Raw genomic sequence first — 26,732 nt, forward strand, 5'->3', positions numbered from 1 at the left:
GACGCACATACAAGCTTATGGTTCATTCGGATGAGTACTTGAATAGCCTCTAACTATTCATGTGTAATCGTCTATGCGAGCATCCTCATATGGTGTACAGTTGCCAACGATTTCATCCGAGACAGAATGGGTTAGTTGAGTGCCCTGGCGCTCCTAATTCTGTGCCTGTATATTCCTAGACTTGCAGTAGTTACTATGTGGCGATTAGCTGCGAGATAAACCATACCGGCAACATCTCAGTGGAAGCTGTAATGATGACCCAATCTGCCGCCCCAGTCCGATTATCCGTGGGGATAAAGCAGAAACAAGTGTTCCTCTCTCTGATACAGCATGTACTGTCTATCGCAATGATGATACAAACTACGTCCCAGCCAATCTGATTGTCAGTGGCGATATCGTAGAACTAGTGTTCCTCTCTCTGAAGCATTATGAACTCTGGATGAGTACATGAATAGCCTCTAACTATTCATGTGTAATCGTCTATGCGAGCATCTTCATATGGTGTACAGTTGCCAACGATTTCATCCGAGACAGAATGGGTTAGTTGAGTGCCCTGGCGCTCCTGATTCTGTGCCTGTATATTCCTAGACTTGCAGTAGTTACTATGTGGCGATTAGCTGCGAGATAAACCATACCGGCAACATCTCAGTGGAAGCTGTAATGATGACCCAATCTGCCGCCCCAGTCCGATTATCCGTGGGGATAAAGCAGAAACAAGTGTTCCTCTCTCTGATACAGCATGTACTGTCTATCGCAATGATGATACAAACTACGTCCCAGCCAATCTGATTGTCAGTGGCGATATCGTAGAACTAGTGTTCCTCTCTCTGAAGCATTATGATTTGTCGGTGAGTGCATGCATTGCCGCGAACATCTCGATGTTCAATCTTGTTAATGAAAGCATATTTCAGCCAATGATATTTCATCACTGTTCTCCGTGACTCGGGAGAGCACCTGCCCGCCTCAGCTCACAGATTCCACTAGAGCTACGAGAAAGAGTTCAGGCGTACAGATTCGTGTCAATGTCAGTCACTGGATAGCAGGAAATACATCGCATCAAGACTGTCATCAAAAACATAGCTGACAGCAACTGATTCATCTGCCCTGCCACGTTCAGCGGCGTATGGGGTAAGTGTCGTATTTACTCCCGATACTGATGGCCATTCTTCAATATCAAAGTCGCATTCATATCCGTCGAGTGTATGCCCACATGCTATGTGGCATCGGGAAAGGCTCGGTAATCACCTCCCATGGTCTAGTGCACCAGTCAAGTGCACTCCCAGATGAGGAGGCCGCTTACTCCGAAGTTGGGCTAAAAGCAACCCCAGCCCGGGCAAGAACTCGTCTTGATAGGCCTCCAAGATTTTCGCGCTGAAAACTGCCATCCCCGCGGTGGCCCCCGGGGCATCATAGTGGCTCCCATAAGTTGATTCTCAGTCGTTTGACTCAATTAGACTCATTGATCCGTCCCTTGATCTACACTTTCCTTCACTAAGCCGCGCGTATAATCCAGTATAGAGAATCAATACACCCATAAAAACTACAACACCGATTCACCCACACCCCCATCCGACTGGTCAACTCAAGTCGCATTGCCGAAAAGAGATTCCTACCACAAAAACTCACCGAACCTCGAGTGCTCATATGAACAACCTTCATGAGTACCATGAGGATGCTAGGCTATTATAATGCCCAGCAATGTACTACTACTCCTTCACATCATCAACCATGTTAATAGACTCGCTTGGCTGGAGGTACATGATGCATCTCGCTGTCTAGAGGCTGATCCACCACTGGCCTATACTTCAATACGATATCCGACTCCTCAACATGAGGCTTAGTCTGATATGACAGGGAATGCTTCATCCACTTCTTGTCATCCCTCTCAGTGAAGTCCTCTCGGGCATGTGCTCCACGGGATTCCTTCCTGGCCTCACCCGATACAATCGTTTGGGCTGCTTGTGTGATAAGGTTCTCCAGCTCGAGGGTCTCGATAAGATCTGTATTCCAGACTAAGGTGCGGTCCTTGATGCCGACGTCCTTGTATTCCTTCATAATTTCACGTACCTCCTCACACCCCTTTTTCAGGTCATCTCCATTTCTGTATACAGGAGCACGCGTCTGCATGGTCCTCTGAAGCTTGCTTCGGAGATCAGCAGTTGACACCGGGCCTTTGGCGTGACGTATCTTATCGAACCTGTCAATGGTAGCCTCACCGGCGTCCTTAGGCAGAGTGACGGGCGGTGAGTTTGGCTTCACGATTTCGGCCACAGTATCGGCAGCAGTACGACCGAATACGACCAAGTCCAGCAGAGAGTTGGCCCCCAACCTATTGGCACCATGGACGGAGGCAGAGCCAGCCTCACCAGCAGCCAGCAGACCAGGGACGATCTTGTTGGGGTCAGACGAGGTGGGATTAAGGCACTGGGCCTTCCAATTTGTAGGAATTCCTCCCATATTATAGTGCACTGTAGGCAGGACCGGAATAGGCTCCTTAGTCACATCAACTCCAGCAAAGATCTTAGCCGTCTCTGAGATACCAGGCAGCCTCTCTCTGAGAGTCTCGGCAGGTAGATGGTCCAGATGCAGATAAATGTGGTCCTTGTTGGGGCCAACCCCTCGCCCCTCGCGTATCTCAAGTGTCATGGCCCTAGAGACCACATCTCGCGAGGCCAGGTCCTTAGCAGTAGGAGCATACCTAGCCATGAACGGCTCACCTTCACTGTTTCTCAGGATTCCACCCTCTCCACGGCACCCCTCAGTCATAAGACAGCCAGCTGGGAATATACCAGTGGGATGGAACTGTACGAACTCGAGGTCTTGAAGCGGCAGACCGGCTCGAGAGACCATGCCGCCTCCGTCGCCAGTACAGGTATGAGCACTTGTGCAGCTCTGGTAGGCCCTGCCGTAACCGCCGGTAGCAATAACAGTCTGGTGGGCGCCGAAGCGATGGATCGACCCGTCCTCCATGCTCATTGCGATAACCCCCTTACAGGAGCCGTCTTGGTCCATGATGAGGTCCAGAGCAAAATACTCTATGAAAAAGAGACAATCGTACTTGAGAGACATACCGTATAAAGTGTGCAGAATGGCGTGGCCGGTACGATCCGCAGCTGCAGCACACCTATAGGCCTGCCCACCCTTGCCGAACTTGAGACTCTGCCCACCAAATGCTCTCTGGTAGATCTTACCCTCCTTGGTTCTAGAGAAGGGCAGGCCATAGCTCTCGAGCTCGAGGACGACTTGAGGGGCGAGGCGGCACATGTGTTCGATAGCATCTTGGTCCCCGAGCCAGTCGGAGCCCTTCACAGTGTCGTAGGCATGCCAGCGCCAGTCGTCCTCGGTCATGTTGCCGAGAGCAGCATTTATACCGCCTTGGGCAGCCACAGTGTGGGAGCGAGTTGGGAAGACCTGACGAGCGTGTATGAATCCAATGCAGGTGTGAGAGTTGCATAAACTCACTTTGGAGATGCAGGCAGTTTTGAGGCCGTGAGCAACAAGACCGGAGGCGGCTCTAAGGCCGGCACCGCCAGCGCCAACTACAACAGCATCGTAGAAGTGGTCATGAACCTACCAGGAAGCGAGCTGAACGTTTTACCGCAGCGAAAAAGAGAGCTTGCCTTGTAACCACGAATAGTCGATGTACTGGCGTGCCTGACAGCACTCCAGCCGGACTGAGCGTGGACGGCAAGCTTGCTTAGCATTGTCAGAAAACTGAAATGATATAGCACCATTTTTGAGCTGGTTCAGGAACGATTTGTGTGTGGAATTTACTCCGTCTTTGAACGGTTTTACACGCGTAAAATCGTCCCATTGTGTGTGAGCGTGTAAGCATTCAGTTCACAGTCGTGCGATAGGAATTGTTCATCATCTTCATGGCGGTTCCTAAGGCCGATAGAGTACATGAGGCGACATCAATGTAAGATGGGAAGGAAAGTGAACAGCGTTGGGACGAGACTGGTAGAACTCAGCAGTCTGTCGAAACCTTCAAGACGTTTAGACCGTGACGAGAGCGTTCCCCTCCATTTGAAATTGGGATAACCTCAAACGATGCATTCATCTAACGTACTGTAGTATTTCGTTTATCCACACACAACCATTATGGTTTGCCTATGTATTATCTCGTCATATCTCAATGCACTTAGTCGCTGCTTGTCAAGGGGTTTCATATGAGCGTCGTGAGGGAATAAGATCATTATTTCGATTGTCCTTTCGTTTTGGCTCTCGGAGTATCCGATCTCTTTGTAAGGGGACCTTCTTCGGGCGGCAAGAGAGGATTCACATCATGGATATCATCCTTACTTTGTGGTGGCTCCCGGGCTTATCGAATGGACACGCCAGTGCATGCTCGGACACGGAGAAACGGCGGCAATTACGTAGCTGGGCGGATGACCTTGAATCGTATCGTACGTGTCTGTGTGTCAGTATACATCTGGCAGCAGCCATAGAGATACTCGGCCACTGCCAGTAGATCCTTCGACGAAGGGGCCGATCCGGAACGTATACGACTCAAGACGAGGCAGAGGCTTGCCGGACTCTTTTTCTCCGCATCGGCCGGTACTATACTCCTAGCTCGTGTCATTCGTTCATCGTTGTTCCTTATGTTGTAGACCAATATCGTCGGAGGTAGTTCACAATGTCGATCTGGTGTGGGGGCCAAGGTGCCCCCTGGGGACTTGCTACCGGCTGTCACGTCACGGACACATCCAGAGGTAATGAGGAACCCTTCCAATGGACTATTGCCACTCTCGCTGGAATCCAATCATTGTGAATTACATAAAGCCTGTGAGATTCACTGAATATCAATGTGAATTCGCGTTATCTCTGACATCGTCACACTGGAGTCAGCGGTGATGCTTCTCCGACACATATTCTCAGATGCGGATGAGCTCTAGAGAGATGCGTGATATCTTCAAGTCGATGGCAAGGCTGGCTGACCAACGGCGACTCACAGGAAAGCATGTACAGAAAGGTGGTAAACTTATGTGTGTCGGTGTCAACAAGCACGATCTTGAGAGGGCGCATGTAGTAGAGGGAAAAGCTCATCTCAGTGTTACGTAGTGCCAATGCTCAGATTCATGTGCCGCTTTCTAAGGCGTATCCCTGGCTCACGAAGCCTTATTCTTACGGGCCTGTTGGAAGCAACTCTGGCAGAACGGCGGCTACCACAGCGACTCCTGGGGGAAGCGCGTATTTCGGTAGTGGCAGTTTTGCTGGGTAATGTTGCTGCCGTTACTTGCGTGTATCAACCGAAGCTCGTCAGATATGACACGCCAACGTTGCCTAAGAACTCAGTGGTTGGGAACGGGCGAACCTCGGACTTCCAAAAAAGTAGCAAATATCGATATCCACGGACAAAGAAAGGGGTAATACTAGATGCTATGGGGTGTGGAAGCATAGCGATTCTTTAGGTTAACTTCCCTGTTGATGAGTGTCCGCCTGTGACTTTACGTAGACGCTATTCTTTGTGAGAAGGAGCATTGCTCAGTGACAGTAGTATTTCGATAATTAGTCGGGGTGTATTTTGGTCTTCAAGGCAAGGCCTCCGTTGTGCACCTTCAAGGCTTGTTTATACTATGATTTTCCACTGTCGCAGGGACCTTCTACTGAGGATCGACATATCTACGTGGGGTCTCGGTGATGAATATTGTATCCTCTCTTCTATGGCGTTTTTAGTCTCATCAAATAGTAGCTCTTACTCAACTATCTCGTCCTTGCCTCTTCCTGCTTGCTTCGTCCGTCTCCGCTGTATTTTAGTAATGGTGGATGATCACTGTCGAGGCACACTTTTGCCTTAGTGATGGTGACTTATCGCATATCGATAAGCTCTGTGTATTTGAGGTATGGCAAGTATAGAAGCCTTCGTAATAGTAGTAGTGGTGTTGCTGCTGCTGCTATGAATTTCTTCCACTGCTTTCGCTTTATGGAGGTAATGCCAAGTCCTATTTAATAGATCTCAGCAGTGTTGGACCTTACGATTTTCGATCCATAGGACTTGGGCATTATAAGTTGTACATGATCATTATCCTTCTTTTCATCGGAAGCCTCATTGGTATGTACCGTTTCAGTCGGAAATAAGCTTCCGGCAGTAGTCCGGGCTCTCCTTGAAGTTGGTGTCCGGATCGCTCTTCTATCGTCATAGTCAACATTCCCATCACACTACAAGAGCTACTGTACAGCAGTGGGGTTAGTTCTTATATTCTCTACGACGCTACCACTGCTACTGCTCCTTCTCGCATCATCAGCCTCATAAGAGGACTATATCGTCATTCTCTCGTCGAGAGTCTGCTGCCATTGTGGTGATAATATTGTACAGTAAGTGTAGTAGTTTTAGAGCCACTTGAAAGAAAGATAAAGCAAAATACGTATTGCTGCTGCTGTCGTCGTCGTCTTCGTAGTAGTAGTCACAGTTGTATCCTTTTGCTGTGCTCCCTTATTCTGTCCTTCTTTTTCCCTGTCGATGTTCCATTACGGTGCTGCGCTCATCGTATGTCTCGTTTGTTGCGCACTGTAGTGGAGTATGCAAATTTTGGTCGTAGCTCTTTTGTTGATGTAAGTAATAATACACCTGTGAATATTATCACATAGTAGGTGATGTTTGTCTGCCGTTCATGCCGAATCTATAGGCGTGATTATGATGAGGTGAAGGTACTGTAGGATTATGATGATATTGACAACCTCTGTATTGATGCCCAGGAAGGCTATTCTTTGCATGATACGGTATCAGCGATGCCCATTATCATCATCAGCACTAGTATCGTCTTATATCTGTCTATCTTTACGGCAGTTGTATGCAATGCGCTGTTGTTTGGTAGTAGGTTTATCACTGTCATACTTGATGAATCATCGGTTACAATTTCTCTGTCTCATTTTCACCTTCTCGTTTTGCGGTTAATCAATGCCCCGGCTGACTATTTCTCGGGAATGAGAAGGTACGCATTCTTCATAAGGAAATGGATTCATCCCTCCCTCGAAGAGATCCTAATGGGGAGGGTGGTCTCACACTCGGAACATATAAGTAATCGTAACATATAAGTAATAAGGGACCAACTTGGGCATGCCTTGCACGAGGTTAGACAGACAATGGGGAAGATTGAATTGGATCAACTGATTATAGCGATTAGCTAGTTTCTAATGTACGGGTTATTATCAATCTGCTCAGTTGAACATGTGTTCATTCGTCTCTAGACGATGCGAAGCAACCAAGTGTGTTATCTGTTCGTGGTCTCTGCTGTAATTGGCCGGAAGCACATTAGATTGCTACCGGCTTTCAAGGCTGCTCCATCGAGCGATGTTAGCGGTCTCGAATTGTATCAAAATGATGTCGTGATGCTTCCCAGCGAAGGGGCGCTGTGCGTGTCCGACATGAGAGCACAGAGTATCGTGAAGGCGTTTGATACCATGGGCCACTAGGTGCTCTACTTGAAGGGCACAAGGAATGATATTGCAGTCACGTCGTGATCGGTGGCAGACTCTAGTCTCGCATCTAGAGAGAGCGAGTGTATGACCAGGCGATACGAAGTGTCCCCTCCTACCCTCTGATGTGCTCTAGCTTACCCTGAGACAACGTGTATGATTGGTTTGCCGATTTGGGACCTAACTTGTGTAAATGATGGACCGACAGTCTCCATATGATTTCCCATGTATACGAAGTGGAAAGCTATGCTCCGACTCGGGTACCGATCTATATCAGCTATCTTCGCTCAGGCAATTATGAATACATCCGTAGTAAATCATCTACGCCGTTGATTCTATGGTGTCATCGATTTCAGTTACATTCTTCCTATGATCGAAATCTCTGAGGAATATATGAAATGCAAAGAGATATAAGGATGTAGATGCTTACCACCTATTGGGGTCTCTACTGACAAGTAGTTGAGCTACCATAACATGTCTTGTTTACAGTATCTGTTCAATAGTATAGGGCAGGGTCGGCTCCATCCGATTCGTATGATACGAATCCAAAACGAGTCGTTTGAGATTTGCTACCGAGTAGCGTTCGATAGCATATACCGATGGCTGGTACGGCCTATAATCTAACTAGTGTCGCAAGAGCCTTCGAATTCGGCGACCTCTGTATGAGTTAGTCTCGCGCGAATGGCTGATTTTCAGCACGCATATCTCCTTGGGCATGCGTGCAAATCATCATGTGGTACATAGATTGTCTCATCTCAGATTTGGATTATCATGAGTGATAGTGTGGATGAGAAGTCTCTCCAATGCATTTCCGTGGAACAGGTTGCGAGTCTATTTGTTGCATGCGTTGCCGATCCGTGGCGCAGTTCGTCGCTTCAGCGACAGCTCTTATGCAGCAGTTGCACTCGGCATTCGTAGAGCAACAGCTCGTCCTCGATCTTGCTGGTCCTGAGCTGATGGAAAGTGTAGATCTTCCAACTTTGTATTCTTATGGACTCTATGTGTCCTCTCAGGTTGGAATAGGAAACTGGCGACCAAGGGTCTACAATGGTCAATTGGTTGGGCCCACCATACGTGTTTCCCCAGGAGACACTCTTCGCATCGTTATTATCAACAAGTTGAGCCCCCCTGAAGGAGCATGGCACAACAATCATCTGGGAAGGGTGCGTTCTACACCTATCTGGCATATAGTATTTATCGATTCAGTTGAATGCCACAAACTTACACCTCCATGGTTTACATATATCCCCATTAGAAGACGACGTATTGGTATCATGTCGACCAGGCGAGAATTTAACCTATCTCTACCACATCCATCAAGATCACGCGCACGGTGAGTCTTTGCATGGTGCTTTCATTGGCGCTTAATCATTGAACATTTGCTGCTATCTTGTTCTCAGGCACCTATATGTATCACGCTCACCTCCATGGGAGTACATCTATACAAGTTAGTCAGGGCCTCGCCGGAGCTCTCATCGTAGGCCCAACGTAGGTCATTCGACGGTGCTTGTCTATGCTGCTGCTATTGAACAGTTGATATCTTCCTTAGAAACGGTCGAAAGGAGTTCCCATTCGAGGAAGCTCTAGTATTAGGGCACGTCTGTTTCCACTGCTACAAGCTTGAGCCGAAGCCCATCAAAGATTCGCAAGGTGATCCGAGTAACTCCTCCGTGACTCTGTGGAATTATACCAGGAAACTTCTGGTGGAGTTTATCTGTCACAACCGAGATATGCGTGTGCCGCAATCCCGATGTTGCCACATTTCGGAGTTTTTGCCCCATGAAAAAGGCAATAACGGCTTTTACTGTCCAATTGGGAGTTTCCCCCAAAAAGTTGGTGAAAAATTTGAAAAGCATATTTCTCGTCTATCGAGATGACCTATGAGTCGGCGTACTCCAGGAGTGATCTTGTCATTATCCTTCGTCAGGCGTAGACTGGCCATACTACAGTCACGAGGGCGGCGATATCAACGGGCCACCAAGCTGGATGCGGCCAACAGAGATCGCAGCCAGAGAATCTACCGAACCAGTGTTCTCAAAATATCTCGTAAACGGCCTCGTAGGTATGCGGGGATGGTAGATCTGGCAAGATTCTAGCGATAGTTGATGTTCTTTCAGCGCCATCGATCCAAGTTCCTTTGCGGGAGTGGGGCGTTCTCCGGTTCATCCACCCACCAGTGGCAGCTCATGTGAACATTACAATCCTACCAGCCGGAGCTTGCGATATGAAGGTGAGACTCTCTTTCCACCGCCACGTCATTTTCTATGGGCGGACGATTCGAGATATGCGCATCGTTTGTCAATAGTACGATAACGATGCTTCGTAGGTGATTGCCGCTGACGGGATACCTCTAACGGAAGGGCCGAGGACCGTGACTTCCTTTATCCTTATCCCAGGCTCTCGCCGCGATATTGCTGTACGTTGTAATAATGCAGAACAGCATGTCCAGTTTGTCGGCGTGAACCATAAAAGCCCCGATAACTATTGGTACACTGGAGAGATTCTCAGCGTCATCCCAGTCTCGTCGGTGTCGGGATCGGCAACATCCCCGTACTATCCGAAGCCTTCCGCCGAGTACCTGAAGGACACTCGGAACCTCACGGCTGCCGCTCCTCCATTTCATCTCAAATTCGGGCACTACTACCCCACATTTCCCTCGCGAACCTTTCTGGGCTGGTTATTTGCCGTCCTAGCTCTCTTGATGGTACTCCCTCTATGGAAGTGGTTTGTCCTCCACTGTTCTAGAGGGTATGGTTATGTGAGGCTACAAGCTGAAAACAGCCGGTTCGGCGCCGATAAGTCATGCACAGTTACGGTTTTACTTGGTGCAGTGGTTCTCTGTGTACTCTTCTCCATATCGAATTTCCATGCTGCTGAGCAGGAAATTGGTAATCTCGCGGTTAATGGCAAATCATTCTCGTCTGCTACCGACTATTTGACTCAAATGCGGTTGGGCGACTTGAATGAGTGGATATACGAAAAAGGGGACTGGAAACATCCAGTGCACACGCATACTTACCCTGTGCAGATTGTAAAATTTGGTGATGAGGATAGTGCCAGCGAAGCTGAGGAGGCTGGTTTCTTCTTGGGAGATTGGTGAGTGAATCACGAGAACGCTTGCCGCTCGACATCCATCACAGGTACGATACCATCGGTGGGTTCAACTTCAGTGGGAGTGGTATTACAGTGAGGTTTTGGTCGGTCGATTTCACTGGTGGTATTGTGGTGCATTGCCACATACTGTATCATGAGGATAGGGGCATGATCGCCATAGCAGAGACAGTCGAATAAGTTGATCGAGGCTAAACGATGTTCCACGGCCGAGAATTGAACTCGGGTCTCCTGCGTGACAGGCAGGAATACTAACCTCTATACTACCGCGGAGTTGATATTAGTGTGTTCTTTCGTCATTATAAGAGTCCTGGAAGGACAGAATTTATGAAACAGACTAGAAAGCTTTTCTCGTCATATGCGTATTCTGTTATGCAGTTGTTGCAAGGAGCCCCCATTCCGAAGGTGGTGAGAGTTACCCCCTCACTACAACTACCGTTCAGACGTTGCAGGACTCGTCGTTGTATGCAATGGGTGGCTCAAATTGAGATGACCACATTGTAATTCTGTCGATGTCAACATTGGTGACGCGTCATTTTTGCGGCGTCTCCACCGTCGGGAACACATACACGCTGAGTGACACGCAGGGCAAATAGGGATGACGTTCAAACTCTATGATGATCAACAGCCTCCATGCTCGCTGCGACTAGCCTACTACACGAACTTCAAGTACTGCAAACTGCACATTACATCTATGCTCGCCAACAACACACATGTACAATCATGCATTCGAGAGGAACCTCATTTGAGTGTCTCCCTTCCAATAAATCATGACGCATTTCTCCACGAATTTAAAACCGTAGAGACAAAATTTAATGAGAGATTTTGCTTTCGTGCTCGCGGTACTGTCATAGGCCAACCGTAGTGCTGCGGACAACACATCCACCAGTTTCGATGTCGAATGGTGGAAGCGTGCCGTGCAAGAGAATGTTTTTTGGGTATATTTCGCCCATTTAGCTTTCAGTGGCCTTCCATTTGGCTCTTACATCGCTTTTCCATCTCTCTTGTTCGGAAGAAATGGTGTAGACGTTATAGCTCGCTAACGGAACCTCCGGATAAGGAGGTTATGGATAAGTTGTCTGAACGCTCGATCGGATGTGGCTGAGATCTCATGACAGCGCGCCGGGCGTGATCAATGATATTCCCCCAGTACACGAGTTTGAGAATACTAGGAATCCAACAGGGAATACATAAATAGTTAATAGTTCATGGGTCATGAAGCGCGACAAGGAAGGTATTTGATACAAGAGTACAACCAGTTGCTGAATAGCGACATCTTGGTCAGTGATGGAGTTGGTTCCGAGCAACGGATGAGGGACCATTATTGTCGGAATGTTTGTGATGCTTCTTTTCCTTGGGCCTACAAGAGCAGAGATATGGCATTATTGGCAATACTAACGGAATTCGGAGTGAACACGTTCATCCTCCGACAAACATGTACGTATCTCACCTGTCATCATCCTGCTGCTCTGATTCGCCGAGACGATGGCTTGCTGGCTTCCGCGATCGGCTCCGCCTCGCTGCATCTACTGCTAAGCTCCGATACGCAGGATGGCCACGGGGCAGTTCGTGTTCATGACTGCGATGCATTTCGCTCGACACCGCGTGTCTTGTCCGATGCCGTTTCGACTTATTCATGGCCAGGTCCGCTTCCCCGTCGCTCTTAGAGGGGTTATCTGGAAGCTGAATATACAGACCTCAGCGACAGATGGTCATTTACTTGGTGTCCTAGGAATAACTTTCCGTACGTGAACAGTGACAGGGTTGGAGACCACGTGAGAACTGTGTGAAATTAGCGGAGTTCTTTCCAATCTGCTATCTTCTGGAGGATTGCGGAAGAAATTGCCATACGTCGCAGTAGAAGAGCCAATGCCTGAGGTTAGGCAATTCAAATAGAGACGCTGCATCGCTCCGCTAGAAATCTTACGCTGTGCGATTCTCTTCACACTCCTATGATGCTCTGGGAAGTATTGCTTCACAAGGAGAGTGCCGATTGACCCGACGAGGAAAGAGACGATCCACGACATAAAAATCGTAGTCCACGATGGACTTGCCGCAGTTTGGGAGGTCAGTGATGCTGACTGTGTCGCAGCTGAGGTCCACGCTGGTCTAACCACTGTGTAATAGGAGGGAACACCCGGACCGATACCGAACACTTGGATCGGTGATGATGATGATGACGACGACGGCGAGGCTGCAACGGGTTGATACACAACGTTTGGCTGTAGAAAGCCCGTAGAAGGCGGAGACGATACTTCTCCGAGTGAGCTACTGCTCAAGGCGATCACCACGGCGAGAGCTTTGCTCGTCGTAGTGCGGAACAGAGTAAAGTAAGCGTATTAGTTAACTACTATGGACAAATACAACAACCTCACCAGTGGAACTCAAGAATCTCTCTCTAATGATGAGACTCTGCTTGTCTTCTATAATGGATGCATGCTTTATACTAGTATTATAATGCTGTCAAATGTCAACTGAGGTGCACTGAGCCATGCACGCTTGGCGCTGAAAGGCAATGGGGACGTGACTCCAAATCCTAACTTTGCTTCCAGTAGTGTTTGTTCCGATTGAACTATTTCGTTCTGTACATCCAACTCGGATGATTGGAGAGGCCGAGTTCTTCTCCGACGTTTGCTCTCCGATGCCCCCCTTCTTCCAGTTTACTTCTAGCGTCTAGTGCTTAGCTCGGCGGTCTTCGGTTACCTCATGTGATCTCTCCATATCTGCCTCGCAATGTCGAGTCGGGAGCTCCCAACTCTGCACATAGCCCTGCTGAATAGGTGGCACTGATTTGGTGCCCTCATCGGCGGGGTCATCGGTTGTGACCGGAGAATTACTGTCACGTACAAAGTTGATAGGCCTCATTATGCGCTTGACGTGGAGCAATAGGCGTCCCACTGCGCAAGCTCACGATTGACAAACGCTACGGATGAGTGATAGAGTGATAGTGTACTGGAGACTCGTTACACGATGTACAACAGCAGCTGTAGCAGTGTGGTGAGAAGATTATACCTTTCCCATGTGTATCGTCATGTGATCGACAGTTGTCCAGATGTCTTCATATCTGCTCAGTGGGATGGTCATTCACAACAGCAAGCGTAGCCTACTCGGAATTGCTCGGATCGAGCTCCACAGCCCGATTGAGATGCTCCTTAGCCCGTTTCAGGAGGCTATCATCGTTGCCCTGCGGCGAGACCATCGAGAGGAGAAGAACAGCTAGGTTGGCATGGCATGCGTGTGCATCGGCATCTACCTACCAGAAACCGTCGCAGACCCTCAAGCGAGAATACTTTTGCCCATCTACTCGTACTCACAAAAATATATGTTCCTTATTTACCACACCCTCCACTCATCAAGATATTATACCATTCTGGCAATTCTTGAAAGATATTCCCGAAATCGGTGAGAAATGATTTTCACAGTGAATACTCCAGTATACGAGAGACCGCCTACCTCGACAGCTCGACTATAGCAATGGATCGCCCGATCTATATTCCCCAGTGACTGTTGACAGACTCCTTGTTGGCCATATATGTCAGATAGGAGTGTCTTCGCATCGTCATCTGTACGGAAATACTCCTGAAGACTCGTGTTGGCACCTATGAATGATAGTAGCATACACCGCAGTGTGAAGGGCGGAATACCATTGGAGAGATAACCAAGGGCTTGGTCAAGTACAGTCATGGCCAAGGTGAACTTGTCCTCGCTGCAAAGGTCGAGCTGAAGGAACATCACGTGTATACTATCACTGATTTCCTTCTAGAAGTATCAGATCTACGGCAACATTGGAACATAGCATTTTTGAAGGACTTCCAATTTCCCTACAGGCGTGTCTCATTAAGGATTAGCAATGGTGATGAACCAATTATCAAACCGACATGGGGGAAGTAATATTTCGGGAGTGCCATGAACGGACATTCTCTCACCGCCTCCGTGAAGCACTCATGAGCTTGGTCTAATAGCACGGCGCCAATACTGGCCTCGCCGCCCACTGAGGATGGGGGAGAACCGCTCAGACCAACACCACCACCAAGAGCAGTAGGAATCGGCGTTGAAGTACCAGGAACAGTAGCCGAGGAGGAGGGAGCCGAGTGGCTGAGAACAACCGAGCTATAAAGGACAGAGTCGTCCCGTCGACGGTTCACTTGCTACTGCCAGACGGTCTCCCACCACTTAAAGCCTCCAGCTCTCGGACCCTATCTTTCACGCTACTCCGTCGCTGCCTATCAGCAGGACTCTCATCTGGCTTGTGGTCTTCAAGCTCCTCGTCTTCTACTATCGATTCTCCTTGACCAACTACTCCTACTGGACTGTCGAACGAGTTGTCTCTCCCTACTGTGATCCACTCATCACAATCGGGAGTTCATTTGGTTCGACCCTGCGCTCACCACCTCTGGTTGATAGAAGTCTCTTAATATCACATAGGCTTTCATCTAGTTGCTTTATAGTAGCTTCATGAGCAGCATTTTGAGTCCGCAGATCGTGGAGCTGACACGAACTCCTCGAGCCTCACTCCACGACTTGATCTCCTCCCGCTACCGCCTGTTGATAGTATAAGTTCAACTCGTTAACCTCCGCCCGTCGCTCTGCTTCGCTCCGCTCGAGTTTCTCCGCCATTCTGTCCGCCTTGGCTCCTGTTCAAACTGCCCATCACGGTGAAGATAGAAGAAGAACACCCACTTTCGGTCGTAACGAACTGATTCTGCCGTTCTTGTTGAAGAACGACTTGTTGCTTAGCCTCCTCCAGCTGTGTGTTGAGATCCACTATCTCCCCCTTCTTACCCTCCAGCTCCTCCATCAGACTCTGTAGTCTTCCCTCTCGAGCTCTGACTTGATTCTTCAGGCTACCTGAGCCTTCCTCAGTCACTCCACGATAGAGTCTATCGCCGAGCACGGTCTTTCTCATCACAGAAGGAACTCGTAAGGGATTGGCGAAGTAGGGCGGAAGCGGTAAAATTCGAAGGCTGCACACTAGAAGTAAACGCATAGGTAGTCAGCCGATAGCAGTTTAACCATCACGCTGTTGTTCGCATGTGAACCATTAAACACTCCTCTAGAGCTAAGGGTGCTCCAAAAGTCACTACTCATTCACTCACTGGTAACCTTCCTGAGTGCACTCTTGCTGCTTTCCACTTCCGCTCTCAGCGCTGCTATCTCCTCCCATCGTGCCTTATCGGTCTCTTCCTGATCCTTCAGCTGTCTCTGCAACGACTCTATCCGCTCGTCCTTCTCTCCCAGGGCTGCCTGAGTTCATATCAATCATATCATCCACTCGGATCGCCTAATTACCGTCAAGCTATCGACTTGCTTCTGCCACCGGCTCTCCTCACCCACCACTGGGCTGAGCTCCCCCAGCGCCAGATCACTGCTTGGTGACGCCTTAGTATCCCCATCAACTCCTTTTTCAATCACCCCAGCGTTCTGCTGTGCACAACTAGTAGTACTAACTCTTTCCACAACTCGCTTGTTCACCCTCCTCATGTTGGTTGCTCCTCTCGTGACACCTCCACTTACCACCTCACCACTACGTCTACTATCCGTCGTGGCCTCCATCCTTGCCTGAGAGCCCAGCCTCATATAGAATGGCCGCATTCTATCAGCCGGATCTCGGCTACTGCTCCTCTCCCTCTGTTTCGTGCAGCCTCGCGCTGGGGGATTGCTCTCAACCCTCGATGATATCGTTTGGACTCTTGACGGTGGATCGCACTTAGGAGTAGATCTGCTACGGCCTTTTCCTTTACCTCTACTCGGCTCCTCACTCGCGCTCTTCGGCCGCCTCGAGAATTCTCCACGAGGGCTGACTATCCCAGTCATCGCTCGTACTCTAGGACTACTCAATATAGGCCTCGGAACCGGCGTCAGCGCCCTACGACCGCTAGCAGTGCTACTCGCATAACCATCACTCGCCGCAGAATTAGATCCCTCAGAAGACCGTCTCTTCTTCATCTCACTGTGTGGTCGCATCGACACAGAAGATGATATTCCCAACGCCCTCGGCCTGCCAACTGGGGGACGTATCATGAACTTACGATTAATTGCTGTGACCAACTCAGGTGGCGCGATCCAATGTCAGCAATTTCAACACCACCCGTGTTTCCATATTCATTAGCATTATATCCTACAGAGCACTTTAATAGAGCTCTCGCAAGCCTTTCCCTATTATTAACGACGCAAGAACAGAGTAGTATAATGAACCCGTTACCATTCGATTATGGAGACCAATAACGGGTAGCTTAACATGGATAGTGATGACAAGCTATCAGAAATGGCCGTCGTCCTCCTTCGCCTACTCGTACGAGAATGTTATCAGCTATTTATCACACTAATTGCAGCTGCCAACAACGTTCTGATGCTATCTGTCCACCAGAGAGTCATCCATGAGCGCCGCTTGCGGCGGCTGCTTTAACCCATCCCCCATCTCTTTAACTTCGTGAAACCTCCGACTTAGAGCCTCTTCCTCGCGTAAGTGGGCTTGGAAGCGCGTCAATCGTGCTCTGAATTAGTACGGCATTGTCACAAAACACAATCTCTCCACTACACTCAGTAGATATCCTACAACTACCATCGGACCAAACTCACCTTATTCCGTCAATCAGTTGCTGTTTTTTCTCCAAGTTATCGTTCAGGAAGTTGACGTACCTGTATCGCTACTGTCGGCCCTCCAAGCGATCAAGGCTCTCACTGGTCAATATCGGAGCCTGGTTGATCGATGCGTGAAATCTCAGCCATCTCCTGATGCACTAGTGTAACCATCTGGTCCAGATGGCCTCTATGACACGTAATGATTTCCTCTTCCTCTGCCTGACCACCAGCGGCATCAATCGAGACCGTTCTATGAAGCTCACCAATATAGTGCCGATCAGCTGGTCGTGCTGCTTGGCCAAGTCATCAAGATTGATGACCTCCTCCCTGGGACGCACTACAGGAGCCTCCCGCCTAACCGTCGTCACCACCATGCTCTGCTCGCAGCTACCATTCGAGTTGGATCGAGTGCTGTTCTTTGAGGCCCATGAACCATGGTCACCACTCGCGGCTCGCTTCTTCTCAGCCTGCTCAGCTACAACTCTCTGATGAGTCTGAGGCGCGGGCGGAAATCGCATGCCCGTCGATTGGGTGCTCTCCTGTGACGGCGGGCGTCTAGGCGCTGGCACACCTCGTCCTGAATCCAGATAGTAAATACAACGCCAATCCGGAGGTACACCCATCCTTGCCTCCTTCATAAGGATGGATCTCATCATGAGGCAATTCTCTAAGCGGTCCCGCCAGCAATACTGACGACGACTGACCCCCTCCTTCAGCCGGTTTTTGCCGCTCTTTCAGCCTGCCATTCCTCTCCTTCATCTCCGTATGTTGTCGTACTGGAGGGTTAGCATATCTCGGCAACAAGTTCGCCGGGTCCTCAGGAGCCAGGCTTTCGTTGTTGGACACGTTGTTGCCCGGATTAGATGCGTTTTGATGTTGGTCTTGGCTTACACCATCTCCCCGTCTCAATTCCCGTACCTGTTAGAAGATTCTCGAGTCGCTAGCAAGAGACAATTGACGAGATCTTCACAATATAAATGAATCTTCATGAAAAACATGAATTCATCAAGTTCAAGTTCACATGAACGTACTGAAAATCCGATTTTTGAGAGAGCACTACTTTGAGGAGGGTGAAGTCGACCTTGCCCACTCTCCCAGGACAACTCACCCTATAGGCGTAGCGCAGCGTATTGAGGGTATGCTCCACGCATGCTGCTGATGGCGATATATTTGCTATCATCACTGTAGAGCAGTTACTGCCTACGAATGAATCTTTGAGGACCTACGTAGCCAAGCATCGCGGCCTTCTACCACTCGAGTGCAGTGTTCACCTGGGTGAGCTTCGAGCCTCTGAAGGGAGTATGATCAGCCTGCTGATCCAACGCCCTTATACATTCCTTCAGTGCCAACAACGACTTGTTGATCTCAGCACCATCCAGACGGGTTTGACGATCTTGATCTACCACATCCGCGCCTCTCTCCGACCCCGCCTTAGAATAGCCACTACTACTATCACCGGCGCGACCACTGCTGCTACCAGATCTATGAACGACAGTTTCCCATGCACGTGTTTCATCTGCTTCTTATGCACTAAACTGATCTGCATCACCGCGTGACTGCGTGAACTGTCTGCATTGGCTCCTGTCACCCCAGTCGTTCTAAGGTCCAGCATCTCATAGAAACCCCGAACCATAAGGAGAGACGTGCCTCTCCAGAAAGTACGACGACAACTTCGCCAACTTACCTTGCCTCCATGCCTTCCACCACCACCCTCATCAACTCATCAGAATTGCCGACGACTCTCTCTTGTAGGTTAACAATCACCACTCGATTCCGACCATTCTCTCTGAATCCTATACATTCCGCGCGCCACGGAATTGTCCCCTGTACCGCACCTTGCTGCCAATAACTTCCTCTGATTCAATAAGTCAAACAGCTTCCCACAGTAGATCTCGTAGAAGGACACCTGGCCAGAACACCACTACGATCGAGCTAAGAGAGCTCATTACCCTTATCGTTAGCTCGTCTTTGCTCGATGGGTGAGCGGAATGAGCCTGGTGATTGTATCTACTTCACCGAATATTCTATTACTTCGTACAAACAACCATCAAATCTCCCTGTTGGACCCAAATGTCGCGTAGACATCTAACAGATTCCTCAAGGCCCCATGCATCGCCTCGAACACACAGCCGAGTGAAAAGAGACAGTGACAGCTATTCGCTTCATCCTCTATTCCCCTCCCCATATAACCTCTCTAACTCCGTAAAGATATCATTTCCAGCCAGCGCAAAGAGGCCTGACTACAGTCAGTCTGTCAAGATCCTCTCGGCTGTTATCACCTGGTGTAGCATTAGATGGCTCGTGGCATCCAAGCATAGTATAAGTTTTCCCACTGCCTGTCTGACCATATGCGAACACAGTGCACTTGGCCTTTCGAGTGAATAATGCCGACACCAGGGGACGAACGCATACGTTATACCTGTTGATGCTCTCACAATAGTACTATAAGACACGCGCAAGCAATCCTGACTACAGTTCAGCATTGGTCGTTTCCTCAGAAAAAGCCTCATCGAACTGGAACGTATGCTCCTCGACGTATCTACACTCCGAGTTCTACTCTCACCATACAACGGTGTTGTCAGCTACTTAGTGAGGTCCACCTTGAGCTTGGGCTCACTAACCACGACGGCCCCATCCCGACAAGCTACCACATCGCCTCCTCCCCTCGCTGCCAGCTCCCGCCGGTTCAACGGCCGTTTTCTGAGGCACATCAGAAGACATACTGCCAAGTGTGGAGGGATCCAACAACAGGAGACTATTCAGAAATCGAAATCAATGGTATCAACTCTGACTCTCCTACTTTCTTCAACAACGAGTAGTTACTTTCACATACCGCTCAAGCGACTTAGTTACCGCGAATGGACATGACTACCTGCACGTAACCCGTATCTTGGGAGGAGCTGATGGAGACCCTCCCCCATTATTGCCCGCTCCGTTCACGGAGATGTCAGCACTGCTGCCGAGGGCTCCAGGCGGTCCTCTACCCGCTTGATTAGTCGGTGTCACTGAGCCATTCTTTCGAAGATGATTAACCCGAGCCGCTCCTCCACTGGACTGACCACGGAGAGTACTATAAGGTTATGAGTGGCCCACCCAACACCTCAGGCCTGTCCATTGATGTTCGGGTAGGAGACCTTGTCCTGGCCTTGGATTCTGGAACTGGAAATCTTATGATGTTCTGCTCTGCCGAATTATGCATTCAATCGACTCAAAAGAATAGAGCCTTCCCTAGTCTCTCCAACAGAGTGCTTTGACTGGAGCCCTTCTCCCAGGGTCACATTTAGTTTCTACTTGAGACGTGTATAAACCATCGAGTATATCGATCAGCTAGGCGCGCGCTAAAATTCTGCGCACTAGACTCATGACACTGACAGCTCAACACCGAGTTGATTATTGATTCCCATGCGTAAAATCGTAATTAACGAGTATATGATCGCTGACCACGGCTTCCGTAAACTACAACAGCATCACGATCATCACAGACGTACTAACAGGAAGGGGGTGTGCTCCACGATCTCAGACGAGACAAATAATACACACATAAGGTGGAAATACAAATTAAAGTACTATTGCAAATCAGGGAACGGCCTTGGGCACGCGGCCATTCAAGAACTGTTTGAACATATGCAGACTTTCGACTGGTTTATCCTTGGGGACCATATGGCCAGCATTCGACACACGGAGGAACGCAAAGTTTTTATACTGTCGCATGGAGCCCACGACGATCTCGGAAATAGAATTGTCTGAAATTGAGAAACACTCGAACCACCAGGCAATCGAGAGTTGACCCACCGCCGAGTCCAACAGCAGGGGCGATGAACTCCTGATAAGGGGCTACTTGAAAGTCGTCCTTATGACCCCACAGGAGCTTCTCGGTCCATGCTTTATTGCCGAGCCAGTTACAAGGATAGTCTTGGTCACCAGCATAGATAAGTACTTTAAGTCCCATGGCCAGAAGAGGCGGAACTAGGTCATCATAGGTCTGTAGGAAATCGTTGGGAGTAAGCGTCTTGTAAACCTGATCACTCTTCACTGGAGGGAGTCGACAAGTGACCACCTACTTCAATACTGACCGCCTCCCATTCCTTCAGAGCTCCAAGTTCACGCCTTATTTTCGGGTTATTCAACCATGTGTTGATATTAGTCCAATCATAGCGACCCTTAAGACGCAGATCATACCTATATACACAACCAGCAACAAAACCAACAGCTACCAGTGGCTTACATATTATATCCTGCCGCTATCACTGGGGCCATCAGCTCAGTTGTGAAGTTGTTCCAAGCGGCTTCGCACACCTGCCAAAGACTCTGTCGAATAACACCATGCCTCGATTGACCGTTACTTACGCCTTTATCGCCAGTTCTGTCACATTTAGCGATGTCATGAGCGATACCATCGACCTTGGACTGCATCCTCTGATAGGTGTCAAAGTCAATAACAGAGGGAGCTGTACCAGAGTCATAGGCCTACAACAGAGAGCCAATTCTCACGGCATCCACAGAACGAAAGCTGACCATCTTCGGCAACCATTTAATTTGCTCAATGGTGTTAGTCATGCCGTTGCCAATGGCCATCCCCTTCATGTCAATCGGTATTCGTCCATTTGGTGCTGAAACGAGACCATGTATATAGGTAGGAGCGAAGTCCCAGAGTCTCACCCTCGCCGATAGCGAGCTTGGTATTATGTTCCACAACAGTGTTAACAACAGCAGGCACATAATGGCCGCCATAAGACTCCCCGACAACGTGGACATCTTTGTTGTAGTCAGGGAAGTGCGTGAAGAAGGTTTGCATGAAGTGATACATGTCCTCGCCAACTTCCTTCTCATCAGCGTCATATGATCCACCAATAGAGAAACCCGTACCTAAGGCATTCTCAATACAATTGAGGATTCTCAACAACAAGTGCTGACCAGCAGGCTGATCCACCCAAACCATATTGCTAGCCTCGGTCCAACTGTAGGGGTTGTACACAGTATCAGTTCCGTTAGAATTCACAGTACACGGACCATTCTCAGCTAGTAACTAAGGAGCAGTATCAAGACCAACACGAGGAGCTTGTTGCTCACCGCAAGCATTGAACTAGCTCCGGGACCACCACTAAGCCAGAATGTTGTCGGCGCAGTCTTAGGAGAATGACGAGCTTCGAAGAACCAGAAGAAGTACCTTCAAGCGACCACTGTGGATAGAAACCATTTCTAATCACTTTACTTCTTATTCGAAGCTGCGTCGACAACGAAGTAGCCACTAGCTTGATTGACACTTGTATCACACAGCTTGGGTCTACTGATGGTCATACTGAATGCCGCATTATCAACAGTGTGGTAGAGTTGTTGTTGCGAGTTTCCCGCGAGGTTGCCAGAGCCTACCGAGTGACCAGTACTAACACCACGGCCTATGTAAGGACCAGGATCACCTTCGATAATAGGGGGATAACGCATAGGCGTTCCCGTCATATAAATCGTGAAGGACACAACCAATAGAGTGGCGGTAATAACAAGCATGACTCTGCCTTTGGTGAGCCTCCCACCTTTCCCTCCCTCTCGGGCTAGGCCAGCCTCAAGCAAGGGAGAAGTTAGAGGAGGTAATGCTTCTGTAGTGGATCGTGGGGCCATAGACAATACAAACCAATTCTCAATCTTACAGCAACAGACTACACAACAGTAGATACACCCCCGCTCTACGAAGTGTGTGACATACTGACACAATTAACTCCGAGTGAAACTCATGAAAACGCACACAGAACGTTATGTGTGCTTGGCAAGTCCCTGTCACAGCTCGTAGTGCACAAGGGGCCAGAAGATGCGACTGTCTACTAGACGGTATACAAAGCCGATATCAGTGAATCTTGGACGCAACGTGTAGGAGCTCGGAGCGCCGTGGATACCGGACACCAGCATAGGGCCTCGGCCAGTATTAATGCACCACAGTGTATGAAGCTGATTAGAATCAAACTCCAAGGCTTAGCATAAACCACGTTAGGAGCGATAAAGTTTCCACTCCGTCTGTGCGCGCGTGTGGTCCTGATTTCGAGTCGTACGCAGGCACAGGATCACGCGTCACAACATAGGAAAACCTAAGAACACCGTATGCCACTAAATGTAATGGATTGCGAGGAGTCAAACTTCAACGTAACGGGGACTAGACTCAGATCGTTGGAGTACACACCGAGCTCTTCATAACCAAACAATAATGGGTTACCCATTCTTCTGCATTCCGTGACAAATAACCTCTCCAAAACTAAGCCTCGCACAAGGGATACTTTCCTCTCCGTGTGTAGTAGCATCATGTGCAATCGGCTGGTAGCCTACGGAGATCGCCAACCTCAATCTCTGCATGGTCACCATCAGTGTCGAACCATCATAGGTCTCCAGTGGAGTAGATCCATTCACGAACGCTAGAGCCCAGGATCAGACTATCCGCAGTGCGTTTTCCCATTCTATCACGAAGAACATAAAGAGCTGTATAGTCAAATCGAGAAGGGAGGCAATCGACGGAAGCACTACTGCTATTGAAAGAACACAACACATGGAACAGTACCCAGGCAGACTTAACAAAAGATAATGGGATATAACCAATAGTCACATAAATGATACTCCTTCTCAATTCACTCGTTGGAGGTAGGTGATGACACATGCGTAGTGGCCAAGAGCTCCACACTATCATTGTCTGGGTCGTGGTATACGTATCGAGTTCTCTCCGGCGCACGGCCACCATTTCTTGCATACGCCCGGAGGAGCTTCCTGTGGTGCGGCGGACAACAGCATCGACGAATTTGCTTCCACGCATGGACCTGACATGATGCGAAATTCCAACCCGAGAATACAGCGAACCTTGCGAAGGAGTTGCCTCAGGCTACTATTACAACAACAGACGATAGTTCACAGCTCACGGACTCTACTGCCAGCCTTGTCTTCCACTACTTACCGGTATCCAGCTCACGGCTGTTATAACTGCCACCTTCCACAAAAAATCAATGGAGAAAATGGTATCCAGGTCGAAGTTGGAGCGCAGTATGAATATCGAGTATACATATATCACGATGCTCAACAGCTCCGCTACTATCATTAAAGGATGCCAATTCGGATGGACCTACCAAATATATGCCGGGCTATAAACTTGGGAAACCCTCGTCGCAATACTGACCTCCGAAGCAACATTGAGCAGCTCGCTGATGACCAGTGACGTGAAAGCAACGGCAACAAGCGAGCTTGTTATGAGCTCGTTACCAAAGAGGATAACAGTAAGCACCATGATAGCAGAACCCTGATAAACGGACTTCCATACCCAACCAAGAAAAGCTTTGAGAGACATCTGCCGGCCACGACGACTGATAGCATAGAGCTCCGGGTACTGGTACACGACCGTGTCTTCGAGGTCAGTATAGAGGCAGAGTGAGAACACGGGAGCAGTGGTGTAGTATCTAATACGATATAATCACCGAGATTGGTGACGCCGATGCTATCCCTCCCCTACGTGCTGTATCCAATCATCAGCCAACCTTGGAACAACGGCAATGCTATGAAGTAGAACATAGCAGAGAATATAACTTGCATAACAGCAATCACCAAACCACGATGGATGACGAATAGGGACATTCGGGCGGACTGTAGATAGCAGTTACGTCCATGCCACAGTAGGAGCCGATGCAGGGATCTGAGACAACAACCGAGCATATGACGATACAGAGAGCCGGCTGTACCCGACTAACTCACCGGAATTCAAGGATACTGAAATCGGCTGCAAGGCTGGCCTGCATGCCTTCCTTCCCAACGATACCCACCCCGACATCCGCTGCTTGTATCATACCTTGTCATGGGATAATCACCAGAGATAGAGCCAGGCAATCAACCCTACCAACATCGTTGCCTCCATCGCCGATAGCGAGCGTTCGTTGGCCGTTATCATACCTGATAATGACCGAGCCAGATGGCTGGGATAGAGCGGGATCAGAGGAGCTTACTTCTTGATAGCACGGACCACCTCTGACTTCTGTGATGGGCTACAACGGCAACATACCACAGCAGGAGCATCCTTTATCAACTCGACAAATTCAGATGTATAAAGTCCTGTTGATAGCACCATTGCCAGCACCTACGACAACGATAGCGCCATGTCACTCTTAATAGTACTGCCACTCACTGTGCCGTCAATGACGACCACCGTATCACTGAGGCCCTCCATCTTAGCATTGCGAGCCTCTCGAAGATCCGCCAGTGCATCGATGGCGCTGTGTACCTTATAACAATAATGAACATCCACTATTGATGCCAACATCTTTCTTACATGGCTCGCCTCCAGCCTCAGAAGCGATTGCTCAGGGGACTTCAGTGCGGTAGAGATCGCGATACATATTGCAGTGTCTATCTTATCACCCGTCAGCATCCATACCTAAGGTATCAATGACCACCATCACTAAGTACGAACCCTTCTCCGACGTACTTTAATCTTCGCCACACGCAAGCTTTCGATCACCGGTGCCACATCGTCTTGCAGCATATCTTCAACGCCCGTCAAGCAGACCTTCCACAGATTCCATCACACCAACCATCCGACGTTACGAGTTACCAGCTCCAGGTTCGTCTCCAAATAACGGTCCACTATCTCAGCTAGCTTTTCCTCTCTCTGTTCGCTCACATCCAACGTAGCATCCTTGTATGCCGCTTCGAATTCCTCACAGCCTTCCCTTGTCATCCTCTTCATCGCAACCACCAACGTCCTCAATCCTACAGCGATGCCCTTGCTGAGACAACCAAAGTTTTGCCTCACCATGACACGCATAGTCGTCCACAACTTCCTCCATATAGGCATTCTTCTTCCCATGCTCCGCTACTCTAGGTATCATCACTGAATCCGCGCCTTTCATAAGGTACATATATTGACCCGATATCTGACACCACAGTAGCATTTGCATTTAAGCCTATTCCAATTTTCGACCAAGGATAGCTTAGTGACGGGCGAGTGCTGGGGTCGGAAAACACATACGGTGTCAACGCTGCAACACCTACTTCCTCCTTGACAAGGATACCCATACGTTTCCTGTCTGATGAGAACGGGAGACATTCGACTATATCATAGCGTAGCTGGGGTCTACCAGTGATGTTCAAGCATTCTAATATCTGCAGCGAGTGGTACGAAGTCCGTCATTTGGCCAAATATGCTCACTATACAATCATCGTCTCTCCTTATCAGCTTGATCCCACACTCTCGGGCGTACTTCACGAGCGCTGCCTCATCAGGACTAGGAGCCTGCAGCGTCCAGTCGTCCGAGCCAGCGGTCTCTACTGGTGTCACATTGTGACACAGTGCTAAAGTCACTATAGCGATGAGGAGCTCTGAACAAACAATTATTAATGAGTCTTCAATAACATCATATCAACTCACCCAACCCTCGGGCTTCCTCTTCTTTTCCACCTCTTTGTCCAGTAGATCGAGACCCGAAGACCCCTGGACTAGGCCGAGCCGACAAAATACGCCGAAGTACTCTCGTTATCATCTAAGAACAACAACCCTCATAACATCGGACAAGGACCGCAGTCATCTTGACATTGAATGCTTAGTATAGTAGCGTACTCAATGGCATACCATAGAAATCTGTTGGGTATCAGCATCGCTGCTGTAT

At 49.0% G+C, this 26,732-nt stretch overlaps 9 protein-coding genes and 1 non-coding gene across 10 annotated transcripts in view; 3 read left to right on the forward strand and 7 right to left on the reverse strand.

Annotated features, from left to right (window-relative positions):
* Positions 1-1,633: 1,633 nt before the first annotated feature.
* Positions 1,634-3,704, reverse strand: Pmar_PMAR002002 (conserved hypothetical protein; the record flags this gene model as incomplete). The annotated part of the gene is made up of 3 exons (XM_002765422.1): positions 1,634-3,411; positions 3,463-3,539; positions 3,575-3,704. The coding sequence occupies 3 exons, from the start codon at positions 3,702-3,704 to the stop codon at positions 1,732-1,734; spliced, it is 1,887 nt and encodes a 628-aa protein (XP_002765468.1). The 3' UTR covers positions 1,634-1,731.
* A 154-nt stretch (positions 3,705-3,858) lies between these two features.
* Positions 3,859-5,848, forward strand: Pmar_PMAR002003 (hypothetical protein). Its single transcript, XM_002765423.1, has 8 exons — positions 3,859-3,919; positions 4,250-4,376; positions 4,426-4,557; positions 4,611-4,712; positions 4,879-5,025; positions 5,075-5,217; positions 5,264-5,366; positions 5,412-5,848. The coding sequence occupies exons 1-8, from the start codon at positions 3,876-3,878 to the stop codon at positions 5,469-5,471; spliced, it is 858 nt and encodes a 285-aa protein (XP_002765469.1). The 5' UTR covers positions 3,859-3,875; the 3' UTR covers positions 5,472-5,848.
* Positions 5,849-8,429: 2,581 nt separating this feature from the next.
* On the forward strand, positions 8,430-8,904 carry Pmar_PMAR002004 (hypothetical protein; the record flags this gene model as incomplete). The annotated part of the gene is made up of 3 exons (XM_002765424.1): positions 8,430-8,579; positions 8,608-8,749; positions 8,817-8,904. Coding segments are annotated over 3 exons (380 nt in total), but the record flags the coding sequence as incomplete, so codon positions are not given.
* A 1,213-nt stretch (positions 8,905-10,117) lies between these two features.
* Positions 10,118-10,707, forward strand: Pmar_PMAR002005 (hypothetical protein; the record flags this gene model as incomplete). Its single annotated transcript, XM_002765425.1, has 2 exons — positions 10,118-10,512; positions 10,557-10,707. The coding sequence occupies 2 exons, from the start codon at positions 10,118-10,120 to the stop codon at positions 10,705-10,707; spliced, it is 546 nt and encodes a 181-aa protein (XP_002765471.1).
* Positions 10,708-10,728: 21 nt separating this feature from the next.
* Positions 10,729-10,800, reverse strand: Pmar_PMAR002006. The gene has a single exon. It is a non-coding gene; the product is annotated as a tRNA-Asp (tRNA).
* Positions 10,801-13,630: 2,830 nt separating this feature from the next.
* On the reverse strand, positions 13,631-14,259 carry Pmar_PMAR002007 (hypothetical protein; the record flags this gene model as incomplete). Its single annotated transcript, XM_002765426.1, has 3 exons — positions 13,631-13,780; positions 13,981-14,126; positions 14,172-14,259. The coding sequence occupies 3 exons, from the start codon at positions 14,257-14,259 to the stop codon at positions 13,631-13,633; spliced, it is 384 nt and encodes a 127-aa protein (XP_002765472.1).
* Positions 14,260-14,863: 604 nt separating this feature from the next.
* Pmar_PMAR002008 (hypothetical protein) lies at positions 14,864-15,015 on the reverse strand (the record flags this gene model as incomplete). The annotated part of the gene is made up of 1 exon (XM_002765427.1): positions 14,864-15,015. A coding segment is annotated over one exon (152 nt), but the record flags the coding sequence as incomplete, so codon positions are not given.
* Positions 15,016-15,036: 21 nt separating this feature from the next.
* Positions 15,037-15,433, reverse strand: Pmar_PMAR002009 (hypothetical protein; the record flags this gene model as incomplete). Its single annotated transcript, XM_002765428.1, has 2 exons — positions 15,037-15,161; positions 15,208-15,433. The coding sequence occupies 2 exons, from the start codon at positions 15,431-15,433 to the stop codon at positions 15,037-15,039; spliced, it is 351 nt and encodes a 116-aa protein (XP_002765474.1).
* Positions 15,434-15,615: 182 nt separating this feature from the next.
* On the reverse strand, positions 15,616-20,335 carry Pmar_PMAR002010 (kif4, putative; the record flags this gene model as incomplete). The annotated part of the gene is made up of 18 exons (XM_002765429.1): positions 20,210-20,335; positions 19,982-20,163; positions 19,696-19,809; positions 19,583-19,648; positions 19,389-19,528; positions 19,300-19,345; positions 19,059-19,116; positions 18,945-19,015; positions 18,794-18,895; positions 18,587-18,707; positions 18,381-18,539; positions 18,218-18,331; positions 17,814-18,027; positions 17,373-17,686; positions 17,210-17,328; positions 17,107-17,166; positions 15,817-16,525; positions 15,616-15,771 (listed from the first exon to the last, which is right to left on the reverse strand). The coding sequence occupies exons 1-18, from the start codon at positions 20,306-20,308 to the stop codon at positions 15,616-15,618; spliced, it is 2,844 nt and encodes a 947-aa protein (XP_002765475.1). The 5' UTR covers positions 20,309-20,335.
* A 3,382-nt stretch (positions 20,336-23,717) lies between these two features.
* Positions 23,718-26,732, reverse strand: part of Pmar_PMAR002011 (conserved hypothetical protein) — a gene marked incomplete at both ends in the record, with an annotated part of 3,170 nt that continues 155 nt past the window's right edge. The window contains 15 exons of the mRNA XM_002765430.1: positions 23,718-23,903; positions 24,038-24,202; positions 24,257-24,533; positions 24,587-24,766; positions 24,826-24,919; positions 24,968-25,020; positions 25,074-25,179; positions 25,231-25,501; positions 25,553-25,633; positions 25,679-25,836; positions 25,880-26,000; positions 26,119-26,229; positions 26,276-26,445; positions 26,495-26,606; positions 26,696-26,732. The exon at positions 26,696-26,732 is cut by the window's right edge and continues 4 nt beyond it. Coding sequence (XP_002765476.1) covers positions 23,718-23,903; positions 24,038-24,202; positions 24,257-24,533; positions 24,587-24,766; positions 24,826-24,919; positions 24,968-25,020; positions 25,074-25,179; positions 25,231-25,501; positions 25,553-25,633; positions 25,679-25,836; positions 25,880-26,000; positions 26,119-26,229; positions 26,276-26,445; positions 26,495-26,606; positions 26,696-26,732 — 2,122 coding nt within the window. The remainder of the gene's footprint in view (positions 23,904-24,037; positions 24,203-24,256; positions 24,534-24,586; positions 24,767-24,825; positions 24,920-24,967; positions 25,021-25,073; positions 25,180-25,230; positions 25,502-25,552; positions 25,634-25,678; positions 25,837-25,879; positions 26,001-26,118; positions 26,230-26,275; positions 26,446-26,494; positions 26,607-26,695) is intronic.

The sequence above is a fragment of the Perkinsus marinus genome (assembly GCF_000006405.1).
Source record: "Perkinsus marinus ATCC 50983 genomic scaffold scf_1104296975500, whole genome shotgun sequence".
Classification (NCBI taxonomy): Eukaryota; Perkinsozoa; order Perkinsida; family Perkinsidae; genus Perkinsus; species Perkinsus marinus.

Bases quoted from the DNA above. Each gene is read 5' to 3' on its own strand.
- Pmar_PMAR002003 (XM_002765423.1), top strand. From the start codon at position 3,876: ATGGCGGTTCCTAAGGCCGATAGAGTACATGAGGCGACATCAAT. The intron at 4,377-4,425 runs GTAGCTGGGCGG...TCTGTGTGTCAG, and splicing joins GGAGAAACGGCGGCAATTAC to TATACATCTGGCAGCAGCCA. The intron at 4,558-4,610 runs GTACTATACTCC...CTTATGTTGTAG, and splicing joins CTTTTTCTCCGCATCGGCCG to ACCAATATCGTCGGAGGTAG.